The sequence below is a fragment of the Chiloscyllium plagiosum genome, chromosome 16, assembly GCF_004010195.1.
Source record: "Chiloscyllium plagiosum isolate BGI_BamShark_2017 chromosome 16, ASM401019v2, whole genome shotgun sequence".
In the NCBI taxonomy this organism is placed as follows: domain Eukaryota; kingdom Metazoa; phylum Chordata; class Chondrichthyes; order Orectolobiformes; family Hemiscylliidae; genus Chiloscyllium; species Chiloscyllium plagiosum.
Genome location: NC_057725.1, coordinates 50,298,890 through 50,321,229, shown reverse-complemented (window position 1 = coordinate 50,321,229; position 22,340 = coordinate 50,298,890). Strand labels below are relative to the sequence as shown.

At 40.7% G+C, this 22,340-nt stretch overlaps 1 protein-coding gene across 4 annotated transcripts in view; it reads right to left on the bottom strand.

The window, feature by feature from the left end:
- Positions 1–11,475, bottom strand: part of ddb1 (damage-specific DNA binding protein 1) — an 89,482-nt gene extending 78,007 nt beyond the window's left edge. The window contains exons 1-2 of one of the 4 annotated variants that reach the window (XM_043706087.1): positions 11,457–11,475; positions 2,569–2,717 (exon numbers count right to left, since the gene is read on the bottom strand). In XM_043706087.1, the coding sequence (XP_043562022.1) occupies positions 2,569–2,610 (42 nt within the window). In that variant the 5' untranslated portion in view covers positions 2,611–2,717; positions 11,457–11,475. Of the gene's footprint in view, positions 1–2,568; positions 2,718–4,490; positions 4,648–11,123; positions 11,238–11,287; positions 11,384–11,456 lie in introns of those variants that run through there. The other 3 variants (XM_043706085.1, XM_043706086.1, XM_043706084.1) reach the window with 3 other exon arrangements.
- Between the last annotated feature and the right edge of the window lie 10,865 nt (positions 11,476–22,340).

Sequence of the window (22,340 nt, the reverse complement as noted above, 5' to 3'; positions counted from 1 at the left end):
AAATAATGAGACATATATAGAGTTGATGATAGCTATATTTTCCCTAGAATAGGAGATTTTAAGATGAGGGGTGACATCTTTAAGGAGAGAGGAGAGAGATTTCAAAAAGACAAGGCAAATCTTTTTACAGAGTGGTTTGCATGTGGAATGAACTTCTTCAGAAAGTGGTGGATGTGAGCACAATTACAACGTTTAAAAGACATTTGGATAAGTACATGCATTGAAAAGGTTTGGAGGAATATGAGCCAGGAGCAGGTAGATAAGACTAGTTTTGTTTGGGATTATGAACAGCATGGAGAAAATCTCATGTTGCAAAAGCAGAGCAGGTCAGGCAGCATCCAAGAGGCAGGAGAATCAACAGTTCAGGCATTGGTACTTATGTGCAATGGATTGAATTGAATTTTGGGACTTTATGATGATATTGAGTCGCCATTACTGGTTATTAAATACAAACTCTGTAAAAAGTAATATTAGTGAAGGTTTAAGTTACTTGCTGTTCTTGCAGACCACTCTACAGAACCTTACAGACTGCCCCATTGTCAATTCTAACGAATCAAATCTTACTATCTTATTTGAATTTGAATCACAACCCATTATTGTGGTCAGCATGGATTGGTTGGACCAAAGGGTCTGTTTCCATGCTGTATGACTCTATGATAGGAGATGCACTTTGACCAATCTGCATTGACAAAAGCCTCTCTAAATCCACATTAATCTCAATATTCAACACTTGTCATAGATTCTGGGCCATTTCAACTGCTCATCCTAGCACATGTTAAACAGTTGAGGTTTCCTGCCTCTAAAGCCCACCTAGGCAATGTATTCCAAATTCCAACCATCCTCTGGGTGAAAAGGTTTTCCTCACATGCTCTCTAAATTTCCTGCCTTTCACCTTAAAAATTATGCACCCATGTATTAACCCTTCATCTCAGGGAACAGCTATTTTTCTATCCACCTTGTCCATGCTCATCAACTTATGTACCTTAATTAGAATTCGTTTCAGCCTTCTCTGCTTTAAGCAACCCAAGCTTATCCAGCCTCTCAGAGAAGCTGCTCCATCCTAGGCAACATCCTGGTCAATCCTCTGCACCCGCTCCACTGCAATCATATCTTTCTTATAGTGCAATGACCAGAACTACACACAATTCTCTGTGAGCTAACAAAAGTTTCGTACAGCTCCCAAAAGTTTCGTACAGCTCCAATACTGCTCTTGTAATTTTTGCCGCAACTGTTAAAGGCAAGTTTCCTGCATGTCTTTATCATCATATTTACTTGAAGGTAGCAGGACAGGTTTTGTGGACAAGCATCATCTGTTCCTCTGAGCTCCCTATTGTCGAGTCATTCACTGACTACTCTCTTGTCTTCCAACTTCTGTCAAATTGCATCACTCCACAACAGAGCTAAATTCCATCTACCACTGATCAACCCATCTGACCATGCCATCTACGTTCTCCTATAACCTAAGATCTTCTACCTCATTGTCAACTACCCAACCAACCTTCGAATCTTCCACAATCTTATCAGCTCCCAAAATATTTTCCTCTATTTCACTTAACCACATGTTTACACGTTTAACAGAACATACTGGCTCTGTAAATAAATCCTCAAACTTACACCCTGTGCACTGCTTCAATCAAGAGCAACTTCTATTCAAGTCCAAACTATTTGCATTCCACAACTTTGGCTTCATCAGTTATCCTCCAAGTGTGAGCTGATTGGTTTTCAGAGTCAGGTGACCTCAATTTCTCTCAGATCTTGCTCATTGCTACATTGGGGGAAAGATACGTTCCCATTTTCTCTCCTCTTGTAAAGGCACAGACACTTGGAGTATGGTTCCATAGGCACTGGCCATTATACAAAAAAAAAAATGAGTAAGTATGCTCTGAAGTTAGGAAACAAAATTACAAAATAACTGAATAAGTTTTTAAAATCATCCTTGTGACAAGCATGTAAGAAAGACACAGGCTCCATACAAGACAATCACAACCTCCTTGTATAACACACAAAAAATATTTTCATTTCCCTTTCCTTCAATTCAAAAAATAATCAAAAAAACAATTTGATCTACCCAATAGGTATCTGAGCTGCCTCCAATGCCAAAGTATCATTTCTTAAATATGGGGATCAAGGTTGTATATAGTTCTCGAAGTGTTGCCTCACTCTGTACAGATTCCAGGATCACTTCCATTCTTTGGCTGAACTAGCTGACTTAACTGAGAGCACTAAATCAATTGTGCCAGTTCTTTCAGCACCAAAGCTTTAAGTGAAAAAAATAGAAGGAAAGTGAACTAGTACTCCCACGACTGATCATTATTCAATGACTTCAACTCAGAGTGGATATGGACAACAGTGAGGACCAAAGTGGATTCCATTTTGATTTACAACAACCATTAAATAACCTAACGTTTCACAGTTTAGAATCACTAAAAATGCTAATTTATCTAAGAAAGTAGAGTGCAACTTCATCAAGGGAGGGACAAAAGGGGAAACAATGGCAGAATATATGGGAATAAAACATAGTCCCACATATCTGAGTAAATAATTGCCAATGTCTAACACATATCTTACCTTTGGGCGGAAGAGTTCCATTACAGCAATCTTGCCATACATGCCCACTTCCTTGACAGGGCGCAAACCCTCCGGTGTCACTACATAGATCTCCAACCTGGTGTTCTTGGCAATCAGCAGGTTCAAATCATCTGCTGAGGTGAAGTGACCTAGAACAAACAAATGTAAGCCAATGTTTTGAGATATGCAATTACATTCTGTGAACCCAATAAGCAAGCCATGGCAAGTATCAAATAACCTTTTTATTTCAATCTTCATTTAATTTTATAGGATTATAAATTCTGAAGAAAAAAAATTAAGTATTACGTCTTCAAATCGCACTAGACAAAGAATAATCCAAACTTGAAGTTTAATCTGAACTCAATACAGTTGAGTCACTGTGAATAGAATCTACACAACTAAACAAATATAAAGGTAAATAAGATCAGAAATAGGAGTTGGATCTTGATTGATTTTTGCTCAGAGTAGACCTGCTCTTTAATCAATTTCAATAAGTTAGCCTCCACACTTTTTGGGGGAGAGAATTCTAGTTCATTTGCTCACGACATGCCTCCAATAGAGTAACTCATGTCCCCCAGTTCAAGACTCCACCACCACACATTGGAAGCATCTTAACATCTACTCTGCAGAGGCCCCTCAAAATTGCATAAGTTTCGGTAAGATCACACCTCGTTCTTCCAAACTAATGAGTAAAGGCCTAACCTGTTCAGCCATTAATCCGGTAAGTCGCATCTGAACTGTCTCCAATGCCAAAGTATCATTACGTAAATATGGGAACCAATGGGTACACTGTGCTCCATGTTCAGCCTCACCCTGCACAGTTGTAACAAGACTCAATAAATGCTAAAAATTCCACTTGCCTTAATTACTTGGTGGACCTGCATAGAAGCTAAATTTTCATGCCAACACTTGGGTCCCTCGGTTCTGCTCCTTTTTGCAGACTGTCTTTATTTAAATAATTGTCTTCCTTTTGAATCTTCCTACCCAAGTGCATTACATCTTACTTTGCATAGTTTTGGCTCAGCAGTTAGCATTGCTGCCTTATAGTGCCAGTGACCCAGGTTCAATTCCAGACTCGGGTGATTGTCTGTTTTATATTTGCACGTTCTCCTCATGCCTGCATGGATTATCTCCGGGTGCTCCGGTTTCCTCTCAGTCGCAAAAATGTGCAGGTTAGATGGATTGGCCTTGGTAAATTGTTCGTAGTGTTAGGTAAAAAGGGGTACATGTACGGGTCTGGGTGGGTTGCGCTTCGGCGGGTCAGTGTGGACTTGTGTTTATTTAAATAATTGTCTTCCTTTTGAATCTTCCTACCCAAGTGCATTACATCTTACTCTGTTTCCACACTGTAAGTAATCTAATCTAATCTAAATATCTTATTTCCTCCCAATTAATGGACTCCAGCCTGAATTGAAATGAATGATTTGTCATTTGCACTTTACAGTGAGTTACACAGTAAAATACAGTGAAAAGCTTGAACTATTGCCACAATCTGGCACCATTTTGACTAAAATTAAAAAGGAAAACGATAAAACTAAAAGAAAGTCTATCTTTGCTCCACTGCCTCCACCACGAGCCCTGAGTTTGTTCACCAGCGATACCGGTGTTGCCACCCACACTGCCTGCGCTGGACTCATCACTCTTCAGCCATTATTTTATCTCTACTGGGCCCACCTCCCCCCCACAACCAGGAGTCCCAACTTCTGCAACCACCTTTGCCTCTTCAATAACCAGGAGTCCCCACTCTGGGCCTACTGCAACTGCAATCAGGAGTCTGTGACTCCGCTTCCGCTTTGATGGCGCCAGAGTTCCTGCACCAGGCTACCGTTGCTACAACCTTGCCAATGCCAGAAGTCCCCAGCTTTGTCAGGCCAGGGTGCTACGTCAACAGCTCCAGCTGCCCTCCTCAGCTGTAACCGTACCAGCGCCACCACCTCCAATCGCTGGAAAAGCTTTGCCAATGCTGTTGAAGCTCTGAATGAGGACGTCTTTGCTGGTGCTGCCGCGTCCAAATGCCAGCAGATGCCACGACTGCCACCGCCTCCAATCACCAGGAGGATGCATCCACTCCACCCACGGCCCTTTCTTGCTGCTTACTGATGCCACCGACTAACCCAAAGAAAAGAAAAATAGTTAGAAGAAAGCAGGTGGGAGGAGATGAGCCCCAGGCAAGAGCCCACCAGCAATCAGCCCTGCTACTCTGCCGCCATCTTGGATGTCATCAGCCTTTTCCGAACAATAAGTTAGGCTAACTAGCCTATAATTTGCTGATTTGTCTCCACCTCTTCTTGAGCAGGATGAGACATTAACAATTTTCCAATCTAATGGAACCCTCTCGAAATCTAGTTAGTTCAGGAATATACCATCTCTCCAATCACTTCCTTTAAAACCCACGGATGCAAGTTATCAGGTCCTGGTGACTTATTTGCCTTTAGTAGTATTAGTTTGTCAAATACTTTGTCACTCATGATAGGGACTGTTTCAAGATTGCTCCTTCTATTAGCATCTTGCATGGCTATTGTCCATGCGATATTTATCGTGTTCTTTGTAGTGAAGTCTTATGTAAAAATATTGGTTTAAATTATGCGCCATTTCCCACTTCCTTTTTAATTCTCCTCCAAGGATTCCACACTTTAGTTACTTTTTTTAACTTGTTGCAGCTTTTGCTGTTTTAATATTTGTGAATTTACTTTCATAACCAGTTTTCTCACTTATCATCATCTTTTTAGTCACCGGCACCAAGTTCCTAAAATAGTTCTAACCGTCTAGCCAAGCATTACTTTACGCTGCGCTACATACCTTATTTTTGGATAAGATAGTCTCCTTTGTTAAAGGCAAGTATTTAACTTCCAGAATAGCTCTTTGCTGAGCATTATGAAATACCTACTTAAAATGTCTGCCTTTGCTCATATTAAAAAAAGTATTTTCTTAGGCCATTGCAATTGCCCTTACATAAGCTGAGGAAACTGTTTTGAGACTGGAGTTGCTCTCCCTCATGCAGAATTTCAAATTATGTCATGTGAAAAGATCGACAATGATGTTGCCAGGGTTGAAGGATTTGAGCTATAGGGAGAGGCCGAACAAGCTGGGGCTGTTTTCCCTGGAGCATCGGAGGCTGAGGGGTGACCTTATAGAGGTTTACAAAATTATGAGGGACAAAGTCTTTTCCCTGGGGTCAGGGAGTCCAGAACTAAATGGCATGGCTTTAGGGTGAGAGGGGAAAGATACAAAAGAGACCTAAGGTGCAACTCTTTCACATAGAGGGTGGTACATGTATGGAATGAGCTGCCAGAGGAAGTGGTGAAGGCTGGTACAATTGCAACATTTAAGAGGCATTTGGATGGGTATATGAATAGGAAGGGTTTGGAGGGATATGAGCCGGGTGCTGACAGGTGGGACTAGATTGGGTTGGATACCTGGTCGGCATGGACGGATTGGACCAAAGTGTCTGTTTCCATGCTGTACTGTTCAGGATAAAGTCTCTTATTAATCCAAGCTCATTACAAATTTCTAGACCTAAAACAGCCAGCTAGGTTGTATAATGAACTGCCCAAAGAAGCAATCTGTGATGCACTCTACAAATTCATCACCAATGTTATCCTGCTCATCTTGATTTGTCTAATTCATATGCTGATTAAAATCACCAATTGTACAGCTCTTCTTGCGCATCTCTATTATCTCCAGATTTACACTATCTCAGTGAAGGAACTTTGCAGGGGCCAATAGATGGCTTCCACCTGTGACTTTGTTCCCTTGTTATTCCTTATTTCCATCAACTGATTCCACTTTCACGATCTTTTAAAAACTTCCCTTCAATTGAACCTTGTGCCCACTAAAGAGCAACCAAAAGAAAATCAAGTGAAAATGTCAAAGCCACCAGTCAAACAGTCACAACAAAACAGCTTATTTTCACAAACTTCAGAAGCCCTATCTTAATTAAGAAATGCATTGCCCAATACAAGACAGCAAACCTACTTGCTCCCTTCGTTATCTTACCCAATCAGCATACTCTTCTCTTTATTTCTGCTTCATATGCTTACCTAGCACATCTACATTTAATTGTACGTTCTCTCGCTCAAGTTATCCCTTCTCCTAAATATCCTATTGGATTTATTAGAGATAGCTTTAGATTTTCTCCTTCCTGATCTTATACTGGAAAGGTGTGCCTTTGAAGACAAGAATAAGATTTTGAATCAGCCATGATGCAACTCAGTAAAATAACTTGCCAACGTTTATTACGAATGACGTTCTAGAATGCTGTGAACTGTAGAAGAGTGTCTTCATATCCTACAGAACTTCCAGAAGAGGAAACAAACATTTCATTCTGATCCCTCTACAAAGGGGGATTATCAATTGGACTCTTCTGTACAGCATGGAAACAGACCCTCCAGTTCAACTCATCCATGTCACCTAGATATCCCAACCCAATCTAGTCCCACCTGCCAGCACCTGGTCCATATCCCTCCAAACCCTTCCTATTCATGTACCCATCCAGAAGCCTTTTAAAATGTTGCTATTGTACTAGCCTCCATCACTTCCTCTAACCAATCATTCCATACACGTGTCACCCTCTGCGTGAAAAAGTTGCCCCTTAGGTCCCTTTTATATCTTTCCCCCTCACCTAAATCTATGCCCTCTATTTCTGGTCGCCCCCACCCCAGGGAAAAGACTTTGTCTATTTATCCTACCCATGCCCCTCATGATTTTGTAAACCTCTAAGGTCATCCCTCAGCCTCCGACACTCCAGGGAAAACAGCCCCAACCTATTCAACCTCTCCTTATAGCTCAAATCCTCCAACCCTGGCAACATCCTTGTCAATCCTTTTTGAAACTTTCAAGTTTCACAACATCTTTGCGATAGGAAGGAGACCAGAAATGCACGCAATATTCCAACAGTGGCCTAACCAATGTCCTGTACAGCTGCAACATGACCTCCCAACTCATGTACTCAATACTGCGACCAATAAAGGAAAGCATACCAAACGCCTTCTTCATTATCCTATCTACCTGCGACTCCACTTTCAAGGAGCTATGAACCTGCCCTCCAAGGTCTCTTTGTTCAGCAACACTCCCTAGGACCTTACCATTAAGTACACAAGTCCTGCTAAGATTTGCTTTCCCAAAATGCAGAACTCGCACCTCTAAATTAAACTCCATCGGACATTTCTCAGCCCATTAGTCAATCTGATCAAGATCCCATTGTAATGAGGTAACCTTCTTCACTGTCCACTACACCTCCAATTTTGGTGTCATCTGCAACTAACTATACCTCTTATGCTCACATCCAAATCATTTATATAAATGATGAAAAGTAGTGGACCCAGCACCGATCCTTGTGGCACTCCACTGGTCACAGACTTTCCGTCTGAAAGACAACCTTCCACCACCATCCTCTGTCTTTGACTTTTCAGCCAGCTCTGTATCCAAATGGTGAGTACTCCCTGTATTCCATGAGATCTAAACTTACTCACCAGTCTTCCATGGGGAACCTTGTCGAAGGTCTTACTGAAGTCCACATAGATCACAGCTACCGCTCTGCCCTCATCAATCCTCTTCGTTACTTCTTTAATTGTGCCTGCAGTCTGAATGCCCATTTCCTAATTATGATTTTTTAAAATCATAAATTAGAAAGTGGGCATTATTAGTAATTATCACATTAATTGGGTTTTCACAGCTGAACTCAAGATCTACCATCATCTAGAAGATATGTGGTTATAGCACCAGTGCTTTTAGGTAGTGGGCTCCAGGATTTTGACCCAACAATAATTGTAGATACCATTCATCTCAACTGAAATAATGTCTGTTGAAGGCTTTCGTAAGAATTTGGCCTTTGGAGAAATAAATTGGTATACATTTCATGACAGTGCATGAACTTTCCATAACATGCCCTCCTCCGCTTCCACCAAGTGTTATAACTTTCAGTGACTCATGAACAAGGACACCCAAATTGCTTGTTAAGTTGAATCCTTCCCAGTCTCTCACCATTTAAGAAACATTGTTTTTCCCCGTGGAAAACCTCACGTTTTTCCAACTGGATTCAATCTGTCAAAATTTTGCCCATTTTTCCCATCCAAATCCTCCAAGTCATAGAGATGTACAGCAAGGAAACAGACCCTTCGGTCCAACTCGCCCATACCAACCAGATATCCCAACCCAATTTAGTCCCACTTGCCCATATTCTTCCAGACCCTTCCTATTCATATGCCTTTTAAATGTTGCAATTATATCAGCTTCCATCACTTCCTCTGGCATACACATACCACTCTCTGCGTGAAAAAGTTGCCCCTTAGGTCTCTTTTATATCTTTCCCCTCTCACCCTAAACCTATGCCCTCTAGTTCTGGACTGGCCCACCCCAGGGAAAAGACTTTGCCTATTTGTCCTATCCATGCCCCTTATGATTTTATAAAGCTCTACGATCACCCTTCAGCCTCGAGCGGTACAGGCAAGGACTGATTAGGGATATATGCCTATCTTGGAGAGGTTCTCCTCCTCTCTCTACAAAGATCTCAATGAGTCTCTATCTCATTGCAAAAGGTTGCAATGATTAGCTACCTTCTCCCCAGCCCCAGCCTCCCCTCCCATTTATCTCTCCACCCCGGAGGCTCCGAGCCTCATTCCTGATGAAGGGCTCCTGCCCGAAACTTCAATATTCCTAATCCTCGGATGCTGCCTGACCTGCTGTGCTTTTCCAGCGCTTCTCTAATCTTAACTGCTTGGAAAATCATGTCTCACGAACTTGATTGAGTTTTGTGAAGAAGTAACAAAGAGAATTGATGAGGGCAGAGCAGTAGATGTGATCTATATGGACTTCAGTAAGGCATTCGACAAGGTTCCTCCACAAGAACTTCTTCAAAAAACTCAATCAAGTTTGTGAGACATGATTTACCATGCACAAAGCCATGTTGACTATCCCTAATCAGTCCCTGCCTTTCCAAATAAGTGTAATTCTGTCCCTCAGGATTCCCTCCAACAACTTGCCCACCACTGACGACAGACTCACCGGTATCTATTTCCCTGGGTTGCCCTTACTACCTTAAGTAGTAGTACCACATTAGCCTACCTCCACTCTTCCAGCACCTCATAAATATCTCATCAAGTGGCCCAGCAATCACTTCCCTAGCTTCCTACCAAGTTCTCGGGTGCACTTAATCAGGTCCTGGGGATTTATCCACCTTTATGCATTTCAAGACATCCAGCACTACTTCCTCTGTAATACTGACATTTTTCAAGATGTTACCATCTATTTCCCAACATTCTATTCCTCTTGCAGCATTTTTGCATCTTTCCTACAATTCACACTTCCACTCTGGATAATCTCAAATCTTTACATTTTACCCCTACATCTGAACTTGATACAGATTGTCAACAGATAGGGCAAAAACACATATCTTACTAATATGTTACCATATCTTTAATCACAGCTTGTCAACCTGAAAAATGACCCATTAGATCTCCCACTTTGCATGCTGTCTGTTAACCAGTAAACCATTCTAAAGGTAGTATCCTACTTAGAACTGTAACAAATTATCTTATAATGGGAAGTATCACAATTTACACGAAATGTGTACTAGGCTGGATCAAAGGGCAGCACCTTTCAGGAAAAAGAAAATCGACAAAACCTTTTAATTTAAAAAAAATGGCAAAACACAAAGCCAGAAACTACCTTTTGGATTTAAGCATTATGCAGAAACAACATGATAAAGTTCTTCAAGGAATCACTCAGTACATGTATTAATTTAACATCATAGAGTCCGACAGCACAGAGTCAGGCCCTTCAGTCCATATTGGTCCATGCCAACTTGAAGATCATGTTAATGAAACTCAAATCGACTGTCAAGCCCCAGACCACCTGACGGAGGGGAAATTATGCAACACAAGAATATAGGATTAGCATTCAAAAGCTAAGGAAAATATCAATTCTCACTTTCCAGCATTCCCTACTTGAAAGTCTTACATGGGTGGAAAATCAAATCTAATCGACGTGAAACACAATTGTGTGACTGCCTACAGACATCCACAGTATAGATTCAATTCGCACCTGTTTAGAGATGTGCAATAACATATCTGAGTCTGGTTAGAAAATATCTAAGGTCATAAAGTATGGATGTCCACTTTAAACATAAAAGGGTTACGGGCATTCAGATTAATGCAGCATGCTGAACACATTCAAGAAAAAAAATTGTGATACATTGTGTGATTTAAGATCCTTCTGCCCTGTTCTTTGTACAATTAACTATTCAAACAGTGCACAGCTTTGAGCAAATAACGGAACTGCCGAAACAAAAATTTCGTGTTCAGATAATGAATATTAAAAAGGAACAATATTTTCAAGAAGTAACTTCATTTAGCTTTTATCTGGGGAGAATGTTCCCACAAGCTTCATGTACCAAAATTTTAATAGAAGTTATTAATAGACAAAGAGTTGTCACACCTTTTTATACAGCGAATGCTCATTTAATATTAACATCTTGCACCAATTATTAAGCCGCATAAGTACCAAGAAGAATCAACTATGCACTTCCTAACTGCTCCAAAGAGTGCTGCAGCATTTACCTGCTAACACACTACGTTGAATGTTGTGACTAGGCCTTAATTAAGGCCTGACCCTACCAGCCCGATCCCACCGCACTTCCTTCCCCAAAACCCAAACTTTTTTCACGCCGGGAGAAGTGAGCAGAAGAGGAATTGGCGATTCTTTCCCTGTCGAGAATATTTACCGGTAACGCAAGCGTTCACGGCCGTCGGTTTTTGCGCTGTCACTACATAGTTGTAAGACATGGTTGCAACCCGCGCAGTTCAACGACACCAGCTCAGCTCCCAGCTCCCTCGCGCTCGCACCGTCTATCACGTGATCAAGAACGGCGCAACGGCAGCTACCTCACTTACAGCAGCCATCTTTGATCGAGGCAAATGTAGGCACCTGGTTCCGCAGATGGCAATCCAGTCGAGTGGTTCAGCATCTCTGCAGAAATTGCACTGTGAAAAGAAAAGACAAAACTAACAGAAGGTTAAAAAACAGAATCTGTATAGCTTGATATAAAAGGTAGGAAATGACCAATGAAAGAATAGTGCGGATCACCCAGTAGCAGAAAAGAGGTGGATGAACAAATATGTTAATAAATGATTATTAAAATAAATCATGAGACATTTTAACTATCTCCAAAAAAATTACGAGGGATACACGGAATAAAAACAGAAATTGTTGGAGAAGCTTCTGAAGCAGTTCTTTGGATTTTCTGAAGAAGGGTCACTGGACTTGAAACATTAACTATATTTTCTCCACTGGTACTGCAGATCTGTTTGTTCATCGATTTCAAGCTCTGCAGTTCTTTGTTTTAGTTTTGGGATAGAAGGGATGTGCCTTTTAGTTTTATGGAATATAATGGTTGAATTTAATGTTCTCACTCAAGACAAGTTTTGAGACAGTGGTATTTAATCAGTAAGGGGCCACATCTAAACAATAACAATCACAACAAATTTATGTAACAATATATATAATAAGCTTTAAGAAAAGGGATTAGTGTGAGAGAGAAAGAATTTGGCAAGCATAGTGTATTGACCCCCAAAACACTGATAATCCTTGATTCACATTACTGTCCCCGCCAACCCCCAGTGAACCCACAGGTACCTTCCCCTGCAACCAGAAAAGATGCAAAACCTGTTGGCACACCACCCCCCTCACCTCCATCCAGGGCCCCAAACAGTCCTTCTAAGTGAGACAGAGATTCACCTGCCTCTCCTCCAACCTAGTTTTCTATATCCAGTGCTCTCGATGTGGTCTTCTCTACATTGGGGAGACCAAACGTAAACTAAAGGAACGTTTCATCAAGCAGCTCAGCTGTGCCTGCAGGGGCTGACCTGACCTACCAGTCACCGCCCATTTTAATTCCCTTCCCACTCCCCTTCCATCGTGACCATCCTTGGCCTCCTCCATTGCCACAACGAATCAGACCGCAAATTGGAGGAACGACACATCTTCCTCCTGGGCAACTTACATTGAGTTCTCCAATTTCAAATAACCTCTCTTCCCATCATCCAACTCCCTTCCCAGGCCCTGTCCCTCCTTTCCATTCTTCTCATCGACTCTTCCTTCCAACCATCAACCGGATTCATTCCTCCCATCAACCAACCAGGTCGTACCCTCTACCTGTGTTCACCTATACCCACCTCACCACCTGCCCCCCCAACCCCTTCATCTGCAGCTCCCCTTACGCCCACCCCCAGTCCTGAAGAAGGGTTATTCCCAAAATGTTGACTTCTCCACCTCCCAATGCTGCCTGGCTTGCTGTGTTCTTTCAGTCTTCTGTTTGTCTACCTTGGATTCCAACATCTGCAGTTTTTTTGTCTCCAAGTAAGCAGGCAGTGGCAAACATTTAAGGAGATAATTCATAACTTTAAGCAAAAATACATCCCAGTAAGGAGGAAAGATTTTGAGAGAGATTAAAAAAAACTATGATTCAAACCTTCCATACCCAGAATCCTTCTAAACCCTCTCCAGCTTGATAATATCCTTCCTATAACTGGGCGACCAGAACTGTACACAGTTTTCTGGAAAAGGCCTCACCAATGTCCTGCACAACCTCAATATGACTTCTCAACTCCTATACTCAAATGAGCAATGGAGGCAAGTGTGCCAAATGACTTTTTAACCACCCTACCTATATGTGATGCAAACTTCAAAGAATTATGTACCTGTATACCTGGGTCCCTCTGTTCTCCAACACTACCCAAGGCCCTACCATTAATTGTATAAGCCCCACCCTTGTTTGTGGTACTAAGATGCAAACCTCACATTTATCCAGATTGAACTCCATCTGCCATTTTTCAGCCCATTGACCTATTTGATTAAGATCCCTTTGCAATGAAAGAAAACCTTCTTCACTGTCTACCATGCCACCAATTTTGGTGTCTTCCACAAACTTACTAACCATGTCTCCTATATTCTCATCCAAATCATTTATATAAATGGCAAACAAAAGAGGATCCAGAACAGATCACTGTGGAAAACCGCTGGTGACAGGCCTCCAATCTGAAAAGCAACCCTCCATTATTACTGTCTCCTGCTTTTAAGCCGATTATGTGTCCAATTTGCAAGCTCACCATGAATCCCATGTGACCTAACTTTACTAATTAGTCTACCATGCCATAGACCATACCATGTCTACCATTATCAAAGGCTTTACTAAAATCCAAATAAACAACGTTTACTGCTCTGCCATCATCAATCTTTTTGATAACTTACTCACACAAAACCATACTGACTAATCAATTTTTGCCTCTCTAAATGTCCAAAAATCCGATATTTTATAAATCACCTCCAACAACGTACCCACAACCAAAGTCAGACACAGAAGTCTTTAGTTCCCCAGTTTCTCCTTCCAGCCTTTCTTAAACAAAGTTACGGCATTAGCCAACCTCCAGTCATCAGGTACCTCACCCATAGTTATAGATGATGCAAATATTTCTGCAAGGGGTCTCATAATTTCCTCCCTTACTTTCCACAACATTCTGGGATACATTAGATCAGGTCCTGGAGATTTATCCACTTTATTTCTCTGCATTCTGTGCACTCCATTTTGTTTTTCAGTTGCAGAGGGTTCAGATGAGATTTACCAAGATGTTGTCGGCTATGGAAAATGTGAGTTATAAAGAAAAGCTAGATAGATTGAGACTTGTTTCACTGGAGCATAAGAGGTTGAGAGGCAACCTAAGGGAAGTTTATGAAATAATAAGAGGTATAAATAGAGTTAATGGTAGTTGTCTTTCCCTAGAGTGGGGGATTTCAAGACCAGGGAGCACATTTGTAAGGGGAGAGAAGGGAGATTCAAAAAAGACATGAGGCGCAAATATTTTTACACAGAGGGTGGTCCGCATGTGGAATGAACTTCCTCGGGAAGTTGTGGATGCAGGTGCAACTACAATGTTTAAAAGACATTTGGATAGATATGTGAATAGGAAAGGTTTGGAAACATATGGGCCAGGAGCAGGCTGATGGAATAAGTTTAATGTGGATGATGTTCGGCATGGACTGGTTAGACTGAAGGATCTGTTTCCATGCTGTATGACTCTATGACTCAGTAAGAAAGGAAAGTATTATGTTGAAAGAAAAGGCATATAAGGAGCCAAAAGGTAGTGATATCTCCGAAAACTAGCTAAATTCAATGTCCAGTAAAGGAGGACTAAAAAAATCAGACAGAAAACAAAATTAGCAATGAATATAAAAACTGACAATAACAGTGTCTTTAAATATATGACAATGAAGAGAGAGGTCAAAGTGAACAAACACCTTTTAGAAAATGAATCTTGGTAGATGGTTATGGAGCAAAAGAGTTTAACAGATACTTTGCATCAGTCTTTATGGTGGAAGATACTTAGAATATCCATTAATCCTAAGAATATAGAGCAGGAATTAAGTATCATGATCATCGCTATTTGACAAGATTACTTGCCCTGTTGGCTTGCATCTTAGGATCCTAAAAGAAAGTTTCTACACCAATCGTGAATGCATTGGTTATAATTTTCCAAAGGTCCTTGGATTCTAGAGAAATACTGGAGAATTGGAAAATTGCCAATGTGAAACCCCTATTCAAAAAGCAAGAGAGGCAATATCAGATAACTCTAGGCATTTGATACAGTACCTTATAAAAGGTTAGTCACATGAGCCCATTGTGTTGAAGGTGGTATCTTGGCATGAATAGTGAATTGGCTACTGGGCAGGAAACAGCAAGTGGGGATTAAAGGTTCTTCTTTGGTTGGCAACCTGTAACTGGTGGCTTTCCATAGTGATCAAAACTGGGACTGAAACTGTTACTATATGAATAACTTGGTCAAAGAAAGCGAATATAATGTCACCAAATTTGTAGATGGCACAACAGTAGGTGGAAAGGCAAGTTACAACAGGGGTACAAAGTTTATAGAGAGATAGTGATAGGTTAAGTAAGTGGGAAAAATGGAGTACAGTACAATATAAGAAAATTTGAAGTTCATTTTGGAAGGAGAACAAAAGAATAATGTTATTTAAATGAAGAAAAACTGCACAAAGCTACAACACAAAAGGGGCTTGGAGGTACTTGTGCACAAAAGACTGAAAGCTAACACATTGGTGCAGTAGGTAATCAAGAAGAATGTTGGTTCTTATTTAAATAGAGTTCAAATTGGGAAGTCTTACTGCAACTGGTGAGACCATATCTGAAGTACTGTGAGCAGTTTTGGTCTCTTATTTAAGAAAATATATTATTTCATTGGATGCAGTTCAGAAGAAGTTCACAAAGATGATTCCCAGTAAGAAAGGATTGTGTTGTGAGCAAAGGTGAAACAGATTGGGACTCCACTCACATGAAATTTATCAAAATGAACGGTAATTTCTTTGAAACATATTGGAGACTTAAGGGTAAATGAGGAGAGGATATTTCCCCTCATTGGAGACTCTAGGACGAGAGGGCATAGTCTCAGAATTAAGGGATGCTAATTTAAGACTTGTATGAGGAGGAATTCCTTCTTTCAGAGGGCTTTAAGATGTTGGAACTTCTTGCTATAGAGAGTTGTGCAGGCAGAATCCTTGTGTATATTTAAGGCTGAGAAAAGACAGAATCTTGATTGTTAAGAGAATTGAGGCTTACAGGAAAGGGCAGGAAACTGAATGTGAGGAATACCACGTCAGCCAGTGACCCTATTGAATGATGAGAAGGCTTGAGGGGCTAAATAGCCTCTTCCTTCGTCTTATAGTATTAGCAGACAGCTAATGTAGCTTTTGGCATTGTAAAAGTGAGATATAAGAAATCGAATCCAGGGAAATCCCTCAATATCCAGGGTTAATTAAGTGAACCTTCTCTAGACTTCCTCCAATGCCTGTAGATCGTGCCTTAGATAAGGGGACAAAACTGTTCACAGTATTCTACGTGTGGTCTAACTGCGCTTGTATAATTCTAGGAGGACTTCCCTATTTTTATATTCCATTCCTTTTGAATAAAGACAAACATTGCATTTGCCCATTACATGCTGAGCAGAATCTAATGAACACATCACTGGCATATCTGTATAGCTAGTTGAGGAAGAAACTCCCCAGATTGCTGGAACTCAGAGGACTGCAAGGCATTATTCAAAAAGGCATCTGCTAAGCCTCAGGCAGAATATATCACATGGTGTCAGCCATTAATAACTTCATGCCAATGCAAAGATAGACACAGAGCAGCTGACAGATTTGTCATTGACACTCAGTAAATGGAACAGAAGTTTGGAGAAACTTACCATCTTTATCAGTACTATGCTTGTTCTCAGATCCCTCATCATTAAGGGAGTCTTGGAAGCTACCTTTACTTAGCACCATACAATGTTAGAACATGTATGCATGCATCTGGCTGTCTCCGTGGAATCCTGGAAAGCTATGTTCAGCAGAGTGCTCAAAAACTTCTGTAAGTGTCCACAGACTTGCATCTCCATTGCTTTTGTTGGAGCTGGAGCTCCATATTAGCTCCCATAAGTTTTCTCTCAGAACACTCCAGAGGTGTCTATCCCTGCCATCGCCATCATGCCTGCAATTTCCAATTCTATAGAAGTTGCAGGCAAGAAGGACGAGCCTTCATCTGGGCAGGCTACTGTCTTGTGTCTGGGCCTTCCATCTACAAATGCCTGTGGGGTCTTCTACCCAAACTTTCAAGGCCAAGTGGCTTCACTACAGAGTAGGTTCTCTCTTTTGCAGCATACCCCAGGACTGGACTTAAACGTATGGGAGTATAAGAAAAAAATAATCTGAGGGCATATAGGTGGCACAAAAGAGACTTTGTAAGTAAATTCAATCCTCACCTATATGTTGGATTGTTTTTTCTTGTGGGACTGTAACTGTATTATGTCAGATGTAAGCAGCCTCTTCATTCATCCCAAGAAGAATAGAAGTTACATTCACAAGGTATTACCTATTTTTTAAAAGTATTCTAGGTAGCTATAGATTTCACATATCCTTCAACCCTTACATTCATGACTGTAGATAAGATTTTCTGCTTTGGTGAGGCAGTTAGTATTTGCAAAGTTCACAGAGGCACCTTGTACTAGGTCCTTGTTTTCACTCATGTTCTACACATATGACTATATTGTGCATTTGTGACTGCATAATTCTCTGGGGGCAAAAGTTCATCCATTGATGTGTTTTATAAGCAACTGCACATTCATTTCGGAATGAGCAATGTCCAGTACCCATTAACATCCAAACTGTGACTTGAAGGGCATTGTTCTGGTTTGAAGAATTGTTTGACTGCATAAATTTAGATATTGTTGTGAAACTGATTAAAGCATTGCATGCATATTTCACAGTATATTCCAGACATTGAAAGCTGAATTTTGATTGCTGGCTGAGAAGTCAGGATGCCTGTCAGACTGACAATGACCATGACCTGAAGTCGTGCTCTCAGATACCTGATCATTAAGGGAGTCTTGGAAGCTAACTTTACTTAGCACCATGCAATGTTAGAATGCTTATGAATGAATGCTAATCTTTCCCTAACACCCATCAGAACAAACAATGTTGTCATATTTTGAATGTGGAAGCAGTTGATGTTACAAAGCATTCAAACAGTTGAATGCTTTGTGGGCGGCACGGTGGTACAGTGGTTAGCACTGCTGCCTCACAGCGCTAGAGACCTGGGTTCAATTCCCGACTCAGGCGACTGACTGTGTGGAGTTTGCACACAGTCTGCGTGGGTTTCCTCCGGGTGCTCCGGTTTCCTCCCACAATCCAAAGATGTGCAGGTCAGGTGAATTGGCTATGCTAAATTGCCCGTAGCGTTAGGTAAGGGGTAAATGTAGGGGTATGGGTGGGTTGCGCTTTGGCGGGTCGGTGTGGACTTGTTGGGCCGAAGGGCCTGTTTCCACACTGTAAGTAATCTAGTCTAATCTAATCTAAATATTTAACAAACATTAACTTTTATTATAAAACAGGAATGGGCAAAAGGAAATTACAAAGAACCTGCATTTACTTTGGTAAGTAAACCTTGGTTCTTTGCCTCGACAACAATTAGTCACTCAATAGTGCGTCCAATTCTTATCTTTGGAAAGTAGTCACAGCATGCCAGAATTATGCAACATAGTGTATCTGGATATTATGCCCCTCTAGCTCAGTCCAAGCATGGAATCTTATCTTGAGTGGCCTTGTCATCTCTTCCATAATGGCTCCATCCAGCAGGAAAATCAAGTCAACTGGTGCAAGAGATATATTGGTCTGATGTATCTTATGTATGCCAAAATGGAGGTCCAGTATAACCAGTAATTTCACTTCCAAGTATTCCACACTAGTCCCAAGTGGATTTGTGATATAAACCAGTCACATAATCATCAAGTGTTGTTGTCACCACAATAGCCATTGGATGCCACTCACTCCTTTAGAGCTCAAAACCTGCTCCAGCGTACCATACAGTTCCATTATGGGGTTCTCAAAATCCTCCATCTGCAGCTGCTTCAGTAATCTGGTGGAAATGACAGTGAGTCTTGGCCATCGAAACCTCCTCTGCATTCAATTACTTCATGCAGAGGTTGTGTCATTATATAGATGTACTATATCATGTATGTCGGTAGAGATGGGATGGTGGGGGGGTGGATGACGGTGCAAGGTAGGAGTACATAGTACTGCCACAATAATAAATATCCAACTGTATACAATCAGACGATGTTTGTGTTACATACATCTGCATAAGATGTAATATCATTACATAGTGAAATGCCCTATTTTTCTTTTGAGACAATTAAAATTTGAAACCATGTTAGTTTCTTTTTTCAAAGATCCTTACAACTGCAAACACCAATTTCTGTGAACAAGCAAAATTTATTACAAGCTTTGGAGAAACCCTAAACACTCCTCACCCTGCTTGCGAGGAGTGTCCAGAGAAGCTCCCAAAACAAAAGAAACAGTCCTTCCTTTATACTAAATCTTTACACCTCAAGTTAGTAATGCTCACAAGACAACCCCCAGTCACTTCCTCACAGTTACATGCCACTCAAGACACAATGCAGTGACTACATCATCTCCAGAAACAATGTAATGCAAAACATCGCTTAATGGCCAGATCTGGTGTGAATATGTTTTTGTAACTATAGGGAGTAGTCAGAATTCCAATTGTAATGTTCTTATTGATTTCAGAATAGGGGATGAAAATATAAATTGTTGACTCCTACTATGTAAATTGCTCTGAATGGCCAGGAAATGGTCGTGTAAATGGCTTTGAATAATAGGAGATCATAATGTAAATTTTCTTACAATCTATCTGTAAGCCAGAGACATCCCACCCTAACCTCACAAAATCCAATTTCCTGCAGGTCTGCAGAACAAGTTAACTCTAATTTCACACCATGTACTTTGATGGAACAATGTTATGGAACAAGGGCTCAGTGATTAGTACTGCTGCCTCACAGCACCAGAGAGTGGGGTTCAATTCCAGACTCTGACAACTGTCTGTGTGGGTTTCCTCCCACAATCCAAAAGATGTGCAGGTTAGGTGAATTAGCTATGCTAAATTGCCCATAGCGTTCAGGGATGTGTAGGTTAGGTACATTAAGTCAGGGAATAAATATAGGGTAGGGGAATGGGTCTAAGTGAGTTACGCTTCTGAGAATCTGCAGCGATGTGTTAGGCTAAAAGGGCCTGTTTCCACATTGGAGCAATTCTATTAAAAGACTTATCTAGAAGGTGGTAAATAAAACCAGCACAAGTAACAGTTGTAATCTCAGTGTGGTAGTATTGAAATATTGGATATTTGGAATCATAATTGTTTCAGAATTTGATGATAGGGGAGAAAACAGAATGTGATTGGTCTTGCCTTTTTATCCAATTACTTTGACGTACAGATGAGGATATGTTATTCAAGTGTTTTCATAGTGATTGTTCCATGCAGATCATTAACCTGCTGATAAGTTTAATTGTTCATGACAAGAGTCAAATTTACTTTTATTAATTTCTTGCAGAGCGATGCATGTAAAGTCTGTTCCACAATGCAAACTGTTGCCAGATTGATGGTCTGCCATCCTGTATACCACGCGTTTTAATTATAAACAAATAAAAAAAAAGTTTAAAGCTGCTGCCTTTTGTCCCCACCACCAATGATATGTTTGTCATCAAGTCCAACTAGTTTCACTGAATTTTTTTTGAAATAGGTATTGCATGGATTAATACAAGTGTCACATGTACAACAATCCAACAAAAGATGCCATCCATTCAAATCAGGTGATGATTTGCTATTATGAATAGGAATAGAGTATTAGGCTAAACAAAAGTTTAAAAATACCACACCGTAGAGGGATGATTCTCTTTCACTAAAGCATATCCTCATTTGTGACTATCATAAACTGTTTTGGGAAGAAAATTTGACACAAAAATTCAGATATCCAAAATGCAACCATTTGGAAGTGACAACTTCAAAGAATTTTGATTTACTTACCACAAGCCTAGGATTTCTTTTATATTTTAGCTTAAATATCATTAAACTTTAAGATGTACCCTTTCATGCAGGCTGAAAATGCAAATTGCCTAACTTTATCTTAATCTGTTGTTGATTAATTAGGATTACATTAGTAATTGTGACAATCAAAGCTTTAAAATGTTGATGTGGTTCTGTTCGCCGAGCTGGAACTTTGTTGCAAACGTTTCGTCCCCTTGCTAGGCGACATCAGTGCTTGGGAGCCTCCTGCCAAGCGCTTCTTTGATGTTTCCTCCGGTATTTATAGTGGTTCTGTCCCTGCCGCTTCCGGTTGTCAGTTTCAGCTGTCCGCTGTAGTGGTTGGTATATTGGGTCCAGGTCGATGTGTTTGTTGATGGAGTTTGTGGATGAATGCCATGCCTCTAGGAATTCCCTGGCTGTTCTCTGTCTGGCTTGCCCTATGATAGTAGTGTTGTCCCAGTCGAATTCATGTTGCTTGTTGTCTGCATGTGTGGCTACTAAGGATAGCTGGTCGTGTCGTTTCGTGGCTAGTTGATGTTCATGTATGCGGATAGTTAGCGGTCTTCCTGTTTGTCCTATATAGTGTTTTGTGCAGTCACAGCTGAAACTGACAACCGGAAGCGGCAGGGACAGACCACTATAAACACCGGAGGAAACATCAAAGAAGCGCTTCGTAGGAGGCTCCCAAGCACTGATGTCGCCTAGCCAGGGGACGAAACGTTTGCAACAAAAACTTCCAGCTCGGCGAACAGAACCACAACAACGAGCACCCGAGCTACAAATCTTCGCACAAACTTTGAGCTTTAAAATGTAGTTGACAGTGACTTACTGGTTTGCTTTGTAACATCTACCAAGATCCACATTGTCACATGCAACTGCATCAACAGCACAAAGAAAATATTTACATGAGTGCATATATTAAACAGTGAAATTCTGACATGTTTGTGGTCATTTGTTTCAGCAAACAATGGTAAACAAGTTTGACATGATCCCTAGTTATATTCAATTTTAGTACACTTCACAACATACCTGTTCTGTATTCCTGGTGGTTTAGGTGAGAAAATTTAAATATTAAAGAGATGTAAGAGATACGCATCTGGTGAAGTTGAAACGATTGATAGAGTCAGTTTAGGACAGGGATTACAAAACCTCTTGCTATTTTACTAATAGTGTCTCAGCATTTACAACCAAAGCTGAAATCCTGCACCTCAGATTTGACATAATTTGTGCCTACTTTAAACTATGATTGCAATGTTTTCAGTTGAAAAGCTTTAAGTTACTTAACTTTGTGCTAGTGAAGTTTATATTCAAGCTTATATTTATTAAAGACTTAGCACAGAAATGTATTTAG